At 34.6% G+C, this 14,227-nt stretch overlaps 1 protein-coding gene across 4 annotated transcripts in view; it reads left to right on the forward strand.

The window, feature by feature from the left end:
• Window positions 1–14,227, forward strand: part of ORC5 (origin recognition complex subunit 5) — a 79,536-nt gene that overhangs the window by 16,366 nt on the left and 48,943 nt on the right. For all 4 annotated transcript variants that reach the window (XR_010887028.1, XM_067316579.1, XM_067316589.1 and 1 more), the window contains exons 6-12: window positions 487–598; window positions 946–1,076; window positions 4,382–4,430; window positions 4,987–5,077; window positions 7,311–7,363; window positions 9,567–9,679; window positions 13,210–13,257. Coding sequence is in view for 3 of the 4 variants with exons in the window: in XM_067316579.1 (XP_067172680.1) it covers window positions 487–598; window positions 946–1,076; window positions 4,382–4,430; window positions 4,987–5,077; window positions 7,311–7,363; window positions 9,567–9,679; window positions 13,210–13,257 (597 nt within the window). In the remaining variant the exon portion in view is untranslated. The remainder of the gene's footprint in view (window positions 1–486; window positions 599–945; window positions 1,077–4,381; window positions 4,431–4,986; window positions 5,078–7,310; window positions 7,364–9,566; window positions 9,680–13,209; window positions 13,258–14,227) is intronic.

Raw genomic sequence — 14,227 nt, forward strand, 5'->3', positions numbered from 1 at the left:
CAGTTAATATTGTTGTCAGTATTTTTGGTTTGTGGTTTTTTTTGAAGCCCAGCTGACCTCTAAAATAAAGTAGTAGGTAGTTTTGTTTCAGAACACGCTGAGTTTTCATTGACCTTTTAACTCCTGCCGAGTGCTCTCCTGCAAATTTGGATTTAATTACCAAAGCAAAATGCTGTCTTAATTTTGGGTGCAAGGATGGAAGCCACTTGGTATTGTCTAGTAGCAGAGCCTTATCACCCCAAGTAATTTAAATGTCAATGAAATGGCAAGAGATGCAGAAAAACTTCAGATAATTATGAAAATTGCAAATGTATGAGCTTCTTGATTAGGCCAGATGAAGCCTTATTACTATGCTAATAATTTGTATTAAAATCTAAATTTGATGATTTTTTATTTTTTTTAAATCACAGTAATCTTTCTTCTCATCAGTATTTTAACACCTCTCTTCCCCCCCCCCCTTTATTTTTTTTCCCTTTCTCTTTATAGACTGACAGAAATGTGACAGTTGTCTTGCTCAGTGAAATAGTATGGGAACTATTCCGTCCGAGTACTGGATGCTTTGAGCCATTCACCTTATATTTTCCAGATTACAGCATAGGTAATCTAATTTTTTAATCTTTTAGGGGATTGAATAATATTTACACTCTGTCAAACGCAGTTCAAATGCTTTCTCATATTAACCACTGTGCCTTTTACAGAATCTGAAATGTACAATAGCTGCTGGAACATAAGTCTGTGTTCATGCAAACTCTTAAAAACTTCCTTCTTGCCATAACATCCCAAAGTAACATTTTGGTTCCATTATATCTGTTGGTTCTTTTAAGGGAGTTTTGGGATTTGTTTGTTTTCGGTGAGGATTATAGTTTGTTTTTCATTTAACTTGTAAAATTCAGTCAGTTTATTAATTTAGCTATAAATAAGCAAAACTTAATTATATCTAAACAGGGCACCTGCAGAAGATCCTGTCTCACAATCATCCTCCAGAATATTCTGCAGATTTCTATGCTGCATACATTAATATTCTGCTTGGTGTCTTCTACATGGTCTGCAGGGACCTCAAAGAACTTCAGCATCTGGTGAGAAGAGTTCCTTTAGGGTTTTTTTAAATTTTTTTCTGTTTTTTTTTTTCTCCAAATATAAAACTCTGAAAAACCTAGATTTGTTGTTGAATATGGACAAAGAGAATTTGTGTTGGATCAAAGTACAGTTTCCCTGAAAATTCAAAACAAAGGTTGCAGTTGTTCTGGTGTCCTGTGCTGAGGGTGCTGTTGCAGTCAGAGGCAACAAACGCTGTGCTGATGACATCTCAGCCTGCATATGGTTCTCCCAGCCTAGAACTTCTGTTGGGGGTTTTCCATTTTTGTGAAATGGCTTGAGCTGAGGGTGACTGCAAGGACCAGGCTTCATATTTTTACTTACTGGGGTAAGGAGGTATGTCTGAGAAAAGCTTAATGCCTACTGATATTCTACTGATAAATACAGTAGAAGTTTTGCTGCAGTTGTTTTTAAATAACAACTCCATTACGGACTTGGTTAACGATATTTTGTTTGCAATTCAGTCATAGGAAGCACAAGTTACCATTTTACTCTTGAAAACAATGGTAGGATTCACTGTGCTTCTCTGTTTTTCCAAATTCTTTTTTAGATGTGGTTAGGTATTATGTGAATTTGCTCTTGATGCTACCTTCTTGCTAGCCTGGACTTCTGTAATCCCCAAATAGACTTCTGTTGTAATCGTTTCCTGGACTGTTCAGTGCAATGCCAGAATGGTCACTTTCAGCATGTGAAGGAATAACTTCAATTAAGTGGTCTCTGATAACCATTGCATGTCTGAACACTTCTTCTGTTCCCTATGTTTATCACATTTAACTTGTCATTTTACCCAACATTCTTTAAACTTTAAATTTTACAGGAAATTTAATTTAAGATTTGAAACATTTTTCTATATTATTTGTGTAAAATTTTTGCCTTGATGTGCAACCTATAGAGGACTTAAGTACCCAAGCTGCTGCAAATCAGATCTGTTGCACAGTTTTAAAGAAACATGGTATGTTAATTTGATTCAAAGATCTAGAGATGTGAGGACTCACAGAAACACTTTCATGGTCTTTCTGTTGGAATTAAGAATAAAATAGGTAAGGCAGATGTTCCTACAATATGGTCATGTGTGAGGAAACAAAAATACATTGAATATTTTTTGAAAAAACCCCCACATAATTCAATTGAAGAATATAATGCCAAACAAACTAATGGTAAAAAAAGTCTAATTATTTTTACCTGATGGTGATCTTTGCCTAAGAAAAGTTGAATAACAATACCAATTATTAGCTCATCGGATTAGTATTTAAATAAATGTACTTACTATGTACAAGGAACTTTGTCTTGAAGAGAGAACTTGCTATAATTTTAAAAGTTTGAAGGGATCAGTGGCTTATGGCTAGTGCACTAAACTAAAGGAATGATAAATGAATATTTAAATATGAAAAGTTTTAATTGTGTTAATGTTTTCTTCATCGAATCCAAGATAAGCGTGAAAGGAATGAGGGCGGGATCACTGTTCTGTTAGATACAGATTTTCTATTAAATGAACATTTATTTCACTTATATGTCAACTTCATTGTTTTAAGCATTATCTGTATGCACTACTGTTTTGTTTACAGGATCTTTATCTTTTTCCCCTTCTATGAATGTTGTAATCTGACCCCTGTAGGTGTAGCTTTGAATCTATGAAAAGTGATAGGGCTGCCTCTTGCTCTCTTGAGAGTATTTTGCAATTCTATGCAATTCTTGGAAATGCTTGTATTGAACTATGATTAAATGGGAGAATTGATAGTATTTGTGAATAACTAATGTTGAACTTAAGTTTGGCTTTTAGTTCTTAGCAGTAACAACATAAAACATGCAAGTAATTCACAGTGAGTGTTACAGCTTATATATAAAAGACTGATTCAAAAAGTAGGGTCTTTATATAATGTTGAGGTCACTTTTAAGTTCTGTGCATTGGGATATGCCCAAGACTTCATTTCAGATTTGCATTTACAAAATATCATCATACTGTGTATATTGGCAATACTCTCCTTTCCATCTGCCCAGGAACATTTTATTTATTTCTGTTAATTTCTGAATCTTCCTGATGCTTTAAATCAGATCTTTGGGGTTAAAGGTTTTTGTAGCAATGCTGTCTGTACTGTCTCCAAAACAACGGCTGATAGATCGAAGAAAGGAAAGAGGTAGTCATAAAGTTCTTCCCCCAGCATTTGAACAAATTAGTACCGGTGAGACAGTCTAAATGTTCTGCCTGCATTTCCAGAGCATACCTGAACTTCAGCTTAACTTATCTGTTAACTGCACAAGCTTTATATTTAAATGGGATTGCTCAAATCTGATGGAGAGAGAAATAGTAAGTAGGGACCCAGTCCTTGCAGACATGTACTTGAGTTGCTCTGCTTATCAAAATAATTTCAGCTGCTTTAGGTACACTAATTGTGTGTTTGGGAAATACTAACATATGAAAAAATTTAGATAATTGGACCCTAAATTCTTTTTGCGCATGAGAAGCCTTTTCTATATAAGGTATATATAAAATACAAATACAATTATCTGTAAGTTCTGAACAACTCTGTAGTGCCTACTATAAACTCCAAATGTTTATGTTATTGTGCATTATTATTCTAATACATTTTGAAATTATATTAAATTTATATGTGGAAGTTACTGCCTTAAGTGCTGGGTACTAGCACAGAGAATTATAAGGTGTAGTAGACTGGACAAAAGGAGAGTAAACAGTGCAGATTGTTATTTTACAGTTCTATGTATTATTGGCTGTGTTGTTTTATTCATTTTCGAAAAAAATCTGAATTAGAATTGTAACCTCACCAAAAATTCCACAGTTTTATCTGAGACAACAGGAGTTTGTTTGAATGTGGAATGTGTTAGTAGTTTGTTTTTTTTTTTATCATTTCTGTTTGTGTGTGTAATTATGTGTTGCTTACTTTTGAACACACTGAACTGCTTCTGTAATGGAAAGTTTGTCTGAAAATGGATGAAGGGAGTAAAAAAAATTGCTGAAAATGTTTATTCCATTCATGATGTTTAATTATTATGCTAATTTTTTAAAAATGACAACCTTTGAGTACAGTAAACAAATTTTCCTGAGACCAAAGCCAAGTAATCTAATGATAGATTACTTCTGTTTGATTTGCATCCATGGAAATGATGTGATGTTTCACAGTATAATGTTTGGAAGCAAAGCAATATAATTATTTACTGAAAAATAATTCATTGGTTTTACAAATCGAAGAGTTGTGCTGTGTGTTATTTTCTGTAGCTAGATCAAATGTAGAGTACCTTTTTAATATGTTGCCTTTTTTACTTTGTGTAGGCAGCGCTCAATTTTTCTAAATACTGTGAGCCAGTGGTCAGAGGAGAAGGTAAGTATCTGTCCTTAATTTGAGCAGGTGGTATAAGAGTGCTGGTGCCCTCCCCTCGGTTTTGTGGAGGACTTTGCTTTGATCCTCATGGTGTTCATTTCTCTGGTCACAACAGCATAGCTTATGCCAGTTGCACCCAACAGGCAGTGTTTGCAGCAAAAGCAGATGAATACCTTTGTTGACAGTGTTTTATGGAAATAAAAAGGAAATACTGTGAAAACTTGCTTCTCCCTTGTAAAATTTTCTCCTCATTCAACCACTGGTGCTTCTGTGAAGTAGCAAAGTAAGGCATTTTTCTGTCTAGGCTAAGAAGAGAAAATGGGCAGAGGTTTTGCTAAGCTGTGCTAGAATGCCTCAGAATAACCACGGAGAAACATCCTTGCGTGGTAGTGTGTGCATGCCAGTGGATGATGGTGGTGCATCACTGTAACACAACATTTTGGAGTCAGGGTGTTGAGCTGATTATTTCTTGCCTGTGATTGTTCAGGTGTTGGAGTTAGAGTTTTAGTGTTCCATAAATTAAACATTTAACAGAATTGATTCTGACTTGGTGCAGCAAATGAACGTGACACCCGCAAACTCTGGAAAAATATTGAACCTCATTTGAAGAAGGCAATGCAGACTGTTTATCTCCGGGAAATATCCAGGTAATCATCCCCTCCTCATCCTCCCTCCCCCCACCCCTTTTTTTTTTTTTTTTTTTTAACTTTAGCAAGCTTCCTCCTTAAACATTTACTTAAAATCTCAAGCAAGTTTCATGGGTACTGTTTCTTTTTTGCTAGACAGAATATTTTTTGCTCTTTAAACATGCGTTTCTTTCTTGCCATATAATGGTACAAATAGGGTTCCTTAGGAAGGAAATTTTTAAGCAAAGCTATGTTTGAGACATATAAAGTTATTAAATAAGTAAAGCAGCAAAAGAAGGTTGTGGTCTTTTCTTCAGTAATGGTCATGCAGACAGATAAGTTTTGTCATGTGTGGAACTTAAGTGTGGGAATCCAACATCAAAATGTATGGTGAAAACACACAAAGTTGACTCAGCAGATCCTCCACTGTACCAGAGATGCATGCCAGCCTCCAAATTCTGTAAGACATTACACACATTGAACATCTGTGTTCCTTAGCTTTGATACTAGGGCTGGGTTTATACATTTCCTGTGCTTTATCTGACCCTTGTTTAATTGTTCATGGCCAAAATTTTCCTTATATGGAATTATCATTTTTGACAGCATTAAAAGTTGGTGCATTGCTAATGGGTTGAGTTTCTTATTGGTATAGTTTTAGATTCTTTATTTATTATCTTGCCCGAGTGCTAGAAAAAGAATTGTACTATTTATTTTTTAATGGTAATAACAGACTCAGGCTTAATTTCTTTTCCATTTTTAAGATTTGTGATTCTGATGTTACACCATGTAAGTAGAGATAATCCATTAGTGTTCAGTTTCTCTATCTTGATACAAACATGATGATTTCTTCCCTTCGAATGTCATTTAGGCTATAGAATATTCTGGTAACCGAAGCCAGGAGTGTAGTAAAAGTCTTTGCTAAATTTCTTGGAAAAGTGATTATTCTTTCAAAAAGACAATTGATTTCCCTCCCAGTGAGTTAGCCTTCACTGTATAATGAGGTGTTACTCTATTTGCTTTAAGCATATATTTATAGTAAGTATTGATCATCATTACACAGTCTACTCAGGATTTTCCTAAGTGTTTATATTCTATAATTGCCTCCTCTATTTTGGGTGTAATATGTTATAAAACAACTTATTGTTTCAAAATAACTAGTTTTCCCTCTTTGGTGTTTTCTGTGATTATAAATTTGAGCTTTCTGCATAATAATTGTAGGATTTATGTCTATGTATTTGTAAATGCTTGAGGAATTAAAACAACGGTATCAATTTTTCTAGCCACATAACTATAATCACTTTGGAGTTTTCTTCAAGTTGTAAAATATGGCAGTAGACCTTTATTACCAGCTCTTCTGCTGCTGAAACTGAGATGAAAATGAAACTTTTTTTCTACTTGTAAGAAAGACATTGGATAAAAACTTTGTTCATTGATAATTCGGTTGCTCATTCATTAGAGCTGCATCAGCTCTTACTAAACTGTTTTCATAAGTTTTATGGGTCAAGGCTGATAAAAATGTAATACATGAAAAATAAGTCAGAGACAGGGTTTTAGCGGAGACACTGTGCATGAAGATCTTCATAAAGGTGTTTTCCCCGCCCCCCCCCCCCGAGTGCTATATGAATGGGTGAAATAAAATCATGACGTTTCTAACGATGTTGTTGGAAGCTTCAAAGTGCAATTTTTGCAGCTGTTTAGGGAAGCACCAAACTATTTGCAGTTGTTTGTTTCCACTGACAAAATGTTTATTTTGATGTATCCAGAGGTTTTCAGTGAAGAGTGAGTATTGCTTTGTTTTTTTACCTAGACTTCAAAATTATATTATGACATAATTATAATATTATTCTCAGTAGGATAAATACAGTTATTAGGCCAGCAAAACTACAAAGCTATCAGTGTCTTTACTTTTTATCTAATTCTGCATTGTTCTCACAACTTAATATACTATTGATATTTGCTTACTGGTGAGGGTTGGATGGAAAGAAATTGCTATCTGATAATGAGTTTATACTCAATATTAAGACATATAAATAAAAGTATTTTCTGTATTTTTTCATATATGCTTACGTGTCAAGAAAGTGCAGACTTTATATGCATGACTTAATATTTTTAATTATTACCTTAATATCTGCATTGTACACTGTGTCATGAAGTTAAAATAAACAGATACTAAATGGGTAGTTCTCACTAAAAGAGAGTGTTACCTCGGAATAGCATATACTTCATATAAATACTTGCATTATCTGTCCTTTAGCTCACAGTGGGAACGCTTACAGCGTGATGATGGAGAACCTGGGCAATTGAAAGGTATCAGATACAGTAACTCAGTATGGGCCTGTAATGTAAAATATGTACTTTTCAGATTGATTTGGTTGCTGTTACCTGATAATATGTGAATGAAATTAATATGAACTAGACTGCTTATTAGCATTCAATTTCAATCTAGGGAAATTAGATTTTTTGAGAAGGCCTTCTCCGAAGGACTTCTACCATCTTTTCCCTTAGCATATTTCCTGGGAGTTGTCTCCTGCAGTCAGATGTGGGCAAAATCAGGTTTCCATAAAGTCAATATTCTCGTGTAACAATGGGTGAGGAATGTTTAGAGCTGTGTGAGCGTGGGGAAGGCAGTATTACACCTGACGCAGTGTGCTGGCTTAGCACGTTCCTAAACAGAATAGGTGTCATATGTCCTTGTTTCTTGGTGAAAGGAGATGTCTGAACTGCAAGAATTCTCTCTCTATGCCTTCCTTGAAGCAGTGCAGCTTTGTGGATTTTACACTTTACACAGGGCTGTCTCTTTTAGCATTTATTTACAATTTAGGAAGGATTACTGAAATATTTTCTTGGTGATGTTGATCAATTATGGCTTGTTGATCAGGTTTTAATTTGGGGACACTTTTTCCATATTATCTATCATGACAAATAATTTCTTCGTTAGATAGTAGATAAAATAGCCACCTTTTAAAACTCTCTGTTAAGATAATTGTAGTCATTGGAGTGTGCATCCTATATTTGCTTTATAATCGGTGTTTCTTCTACACTGTTGACCAAAGGAGTTTGATTCAAAATGTTCTTATTAAATTCTCTCCCTCCCTACCCAGACAGCCATGAAATACTTCTGCAGCTGACAGCTCCCAAAAGAGATATTTTATTCAAAATATGTTTTCCAGGATTTTTAGGTATATGCAGTAGGAAAAATTATCTTGTTAGCATTTCACAATAATATTATGCTTAAAAAGCAGTTGTAATAAATTGTACTGTAGATGTAATTAAGCCAATCATTCAGTGCATAATGCTAATATTAGCAGATCAAAAAAATGGAGGAGAAGCACAAACATTTCTGTACTAAGCTAAATTGTCCATAGGTAAGAATTTCTTTAATTTGGTATTTCATTTTGTAATTAACATGCAGTACCAAACATCCTCTTGTTTGTAAATGAAAGCTAAAGCTGCTGTTCTTTTGTGACTACCTGAAAGGAAATTATCGGTAACTATCATCTAGGATGCTTCTCGTCACACTAGGGGCTCTGAGTCTAATTTTACTTTTAAATGTTTAATACCTTGATCTTTATTTGCTGATGTTTGTGAATTAAAGCATAAAAGTGCTGCTGCTTCACAGAACAAGAAACAATTCAAGTAAAAACTTGTAAGAGAAGTCACGAAAGAGACCCCCTTTGGGGTCTCCCTAGTTAACACGACTGATGAAATAAGGTGGCTTGATCATCCTAATCTTACGCATAAGTTGCGCAAAAGAAGCAACTACAGTGATCAGAATAGGTCAAATGTAAAAAGAAAAATTACAGAGTAGAAGTGAAAAGAGGAAGGAAGATACTCAGTAGGCTGTACTTCTTGTATGCTTGTAGTATGTGACAATTTAATAATTATGGACTATACATTTGGCAGATGAGATTAACTGGATTGAGTTTAACGTTTTGAAAACATTTCTGTAGGAAATAAGAGTCTTTAAAAAATGGTGAGATGCTGAACTGCTGCCCAGAAATATTCCAGCAGTGGTTCTTTCTCCTCTGTGGTAGCCTGGTTCATATGTTGAACTGTCTGGCACAGTCTAGAGCAGCCTGAATGTCAGGTCTTGGAGAAAAGCTTTGCAGTGGTATTTAAATATATTTCTTGATCTAAGCTGTTTGCTGTCCAAATTACCTTAAATGTAAGTGGTGCAAATATTATTTAGGGCGATCACAGCTTAGTGATTTATGAATCACTGATAATTAAATACAGCTTCTGAGAAAAGTCCAGAAGGAATTTAGAGCACTAATTTTATTTTAATTGAAGAGTCACAGCTACATGCCATCATTCCTGCCCCTTTACTGATTTTATTTCTGTGATAACAGGATTGTAGTAAGTAGCCATGTGTGATTTACAGGAATACAGCAGGAGGGAAGGAAAAAAACGTATAGGCTGTAGTAGTGAAACAGAATGCAGAGTAGTCTAATTTTGAACTCTGTGGAGGTTTAGAGTGGGTTTCAGAACTCATAAACTGTTTATTTTATAGGACTTTCTGCACATGCACATGTGGAACTTCCTTACTACTCCAAATTCCTACTGATAGCTGCTTACCTTGCCTCCTACAATCCTGTTAGGACAGATAAGAGGTTCTTTCTTAAGGTAATGGCTTTTTTTTTTTTCTTAGTGCTAATGCTGGATTCCTGCATACTACTTTTCCCAGTTTAAAACTCTTAACAGTTCATTTTGAAATCTATTTTGTGTGTAGTTCATTTGATTTGATCATAAGTTTGTCTGTGGATCACATATTATGATTGGTAATGATCAGTTAGTCATTATTAATGTTTAATAAAACCTACTTGCTCTTCAGACCAAACCACACATAATACTGATATAACACAAGGACTGTGCCTTGCATTTGTGAGGTGATATGGCTCTTTCCTGAAGATTTTAGTCAAGTGTCTGCAGCGTCCTTGGGTGTAAGCCACATTTAGATTTCAGAGGAAGATGCAGAACACTACAGTTTATTTCACTGAGTTCACCTTTAATGAAGTAAAATGACATAGCACTTTGTTAACTTATTTATACAGCTTTAAGCTTTTGAAACAATTGCATTTTGCAGAAGATGTGGTTCCATTAGCAGGCACTTTTTATGCTGAAGTGAAGATAATCATGTTTTAGGATTAGTGTACTCATTCTCTGTATCAGACTGTGGACCGAGCCTCTTTTTCTGTAAGTTCTAGATGTGTACAGTTTTTGGGGTTTTTTTCCGCCTTTCAACTGCATCTTGGTCATGCTGCAAATAAGTGCTATGGTGCTGTTCTTAGTCTGTCTCCCAGACCTTACCAAGGATCTGTATGCACCTGCAAGTCTGCCTCAATGCATTGTTTTTGAGGTCTTAATTTGTCAAAATACAGGCACGAAGTAGGAAGACAGATCTCAGAAAAGTGATTGGGCAGTTATGTTTTCTATTCATTTTACCAACTTCAAGGTATTTTACGTTATTACAGAGTGTATTAAGATGTGTGTGTATGTGTGTAAATATACGGTATTCATGGCAGATGAGAGTGAACAATTGGAAAAAAATAAGAACAAGAAGAGGTGAGAGGTTTTTAAGAATATGCTTTTTGAAAAAGTTCCCTCTTGAAGAAAAAGTTGTTTAATACATGTTTTGAGAAGTTTACTGCAGTTCCCGGTAAGGGTATACTAGTACATTATTAGTTTTAAGTGTGAATTTCATGTTTCTGCTATGATCCTACAGTGAGCCTTTCTCTCTAGTCCTTTCTTTAGAAGATCAGAGGATTACTTGTAGTAAGTGCAGATTGACAAGTTCTCTTTATAGACATCCTTTGTTTTTTCACTTGGCAAAAGCAATTTCTTTTTAAGAGTTTTACTTGCTGAAAAAACAATAAGGAAAAATCTGAACAAAATCAATCTTGGAACTCAAAGAAACAGGAAAACATACAAGAATCAAGTCAGTAAAGCATGTTACCAAAAACTGCCACATCTTTTGGCTTGTGTTCACTGAACAACCTTCTCAATTTTCTTTTTTTTCTATCTACTTTATTGCAGTATCTCTAAAGTTAGTTTTCACCTCTTGCCTGTGAGCCTTACAAAAACCTTTAGAAATGATTGCAACATGAACTTCTAGAGTGTTTGGAGCAGGGCCTGTGTAGGCATTTCAATCAATAAAATTAAATATTTTCCCAAGAATTGGTAAAGCAGAAGAAGTTATTATTCCTGCCAGGGGGATCATTTGAGAGCAATTAGCACTTCAGTTGGGTGCTGTGGCAAAGTTCAAAAATAGCTGTTTCTCAAAGCCCAACAAGACCAACACTTTTGGATAAACCTTCAAGTTGAATGTTTGTATGAGTCATGTGGGCTGTAAAAATATAATTTACTTTTGTCAGGGTTGTAATGAGATTCAAAGTAGAGATTTTTTTTTAGAGATTTTTTTTTTCTTTTGAGTGATTAACTAAGGGTTTCCAGACAGCAAAAGGGAGGTAAACAAAAGAATGGTCTTTGAGCTACTAATCTGCACTGCTGGTATAGGTGTTAGGTTACCTTACAACTTAGCACAGAGTTACAGTCTGTAACAGCCTGAAATGCTAACATAGATCAATGAAGTAATAATCTACAGTGATGTTATGTGAAAACTCAAAAGCTTTGTGACAAATTAAGTGAAAAATAGGAAGTAGTTTTTAAAAGGTAGTTTTAAACAAAATAGAACAGCATTATATGTAAAGTCTCTGTTTTGTCTGTTTAATAGAGAACAGCACTAAAAACTGAAAATTAGGTCTGAATTTCATTTATTTCTTTGTACTTGCACAGTAATAGTGTACCTGCTCATTTGCTTTGGAACATCTTTGGTGTAACTTAAAATACACCATATGGAGACCCCAGTATAACCTTTAAAATGCATGAACAGTTTGTTGTGATCCATCACTATCATGCCATATAACCTCAGGGCTGATCACTTTTCCCCTCCAGCTGGTCTCTATTATCCCAGCAGTACTCTTTTCAAAGTCGTGAGAAGGAGATTATTTTTCTGTCTCTAAGTATGTGTGTGACTTGTATTAACTGAATGAACTATAAATTTTTTAGCTTGACAGATTATTTAAAGGAAACTGAAAGCTCCATGCAATATTACACTCTTCAGAAGTCAGTTGAAAAAAGCCAGTTACTGTGATCTTGACATGGCTGAGCACTGAAGTCCACAAATACCAAGTAAAAGATTTAAAACATTAGAATGAAAACTGAATTCCATCACTGTAGATGTTTTTCCTTGATTCATTGAGCATGCTAATAAGTTATACTTCTCAAGACTGTGGAAAGGATTCTCAGGTGATATTTTGTTAAATAGCACTCAGGTATGTTTAAGGAATATTATATCTGGGCCTTTCCACTAATTTTACATGGTTTACTTATTTAAATAAAATATTTCCTACTTTTGGCTTTTGTGGTGTCATTCTGTTTTTTTTCCCATGTCATCCTTCATCTCATTTCTGACATCTAGTTTACTATATATATACTGTGAGATTAAGAGCTGATCCTTTATAAAAGGTGTTCTTCCGCCCCCTCCCCCATTTCTGTTTGTCTTTCGACCCCTGCATCTTTAAATATCTTTGTGTTGGATTGATTTACTTCCTGACTGTTGTTCTGTCAACTTACATACCATCTGAATTCTTAAAATGAAGCAGATAAAAGATAAATATTCATTCAAATGGATGCATTTTAAAAATCAAGTGGCCATCACTTAAACATTTTTGGAAAGAGGAAGAATCTGTCTTTTCATGAGATTGAAGGAGGATGGGAGGAAGGTGGAGGCATATGGAAAGTTCATATTTAAAAATAAATAAATTTATTGTCTCTCTGAGCAGTCTCTGATTAGATCAGAAAATAACTGTGTGTGTTTTGACAAAAAAATATTACAGTGACTTTTTGGTTTTGTGCTGCTTGGACACAATGAAGCAAGAAGTAGGGCAAATGTAATTTTAGGGTTTCTGGTAAGAAGGGTTACTGCTAAGATCAGAGATAAATAATGGAGGTGTAAGAAAGAAGCAGAACCAAAATAGCGTGCTACAATAAGATACGTAATACACATTTTTTTGACATTTCTTTGATTCTGTCATAGCTATAGAATGAACAAAATATTTTGCATATCATGTTTGCTTTTGTCTTTTTTGATACAGCATCATGGGAAAATTAAGAAGACCAACTTTATGAAGAAACATGAAAAGGTATATATTTTACCTTTCTATTCTGAGATCAAGAACAAAGATTTTTCTTCTGCTGTTATGCTGGCTTAGTGTTTTGCTTTGCCTCATATATTCTTGACTATAAAAAGAACAGTGTTTTGTGAAGTAACCATTATCAGTGCATTTGTTTTATTTGATAATACTTTCTGTATGATACACACGTTTTTATTTGATTAGAATTTAACTGTAGCATTAATTTGTCTCCTAAAGCCATATTTTTTGTGAATGACTAAATTTGCAATAAAGCTAATTAAACAGCATCATACTTGGAAGAGCCAGATCTCAGAATTTCTCTCAGGGATATTAGAGTAATAGGTGATTAACAATTTTGAGAGTCAAGTCACTTTAGTTCCTAGTGATGCAGTGAAATATAAGAGCTAAAATTTAGGTGTTGAGGATTGGAAACTCTGCACTCTTATCTCTTGTTTATGTAGAAAGAATAAAGTGACCAAAATGTTGCTATTCCATCAGACTAACTAAACTTTTCATGGATATAAGTAGCTAAACACTGTTGATTTCAATGGAGCTGCACCAGTTTATACTGACAGAGGCTTGATACACTAGGAAGAGCAAGTACATGTATTAGGTGTATTTATGATTTAAATGTTAGAACTTGATTTTTTTTTTACATTATAACCTGTTGATTTATTTTCAAACAAAATATAGTCACCTAGAGGTAGACTCGTAGATTGTGGTACTACAATTTTACAGTGAAGGAAGTTGAAATACTGGGATAAAAGATGACATATGTTAACTTCGTAAGTAAAGACTCATTTTCTTCAGCTGGTGTGCCAGTTTATATCAGTACACTTTTACTCAGAGAAACTTGTCTGAAGTACAGATCAGATTCACCTAACTCAAAGTGGGTGCCTATAAAAGCTAGTCAGCTTTTCTAGACAATGCAGAGCAAGTCGTTGCAGGCACTGGAGTGTATGGTGTGATTCATCTCTTC

The sequence above is a fragment of the Apteryx mantelli genome, chromosome 1, assembly GCF_036417845.1.
Source record: "Apteryx mantelli isolate bAptMan1 chromosome 1, bAptMan1.hap1, whole genome shotgun sequence".
Taxonomy (NCBI): Eukaryota; Metazoa; Chordata; class Aves; order Apterygiformes; family Apterygidae; genus Apteryx; species Apteryx mantelli.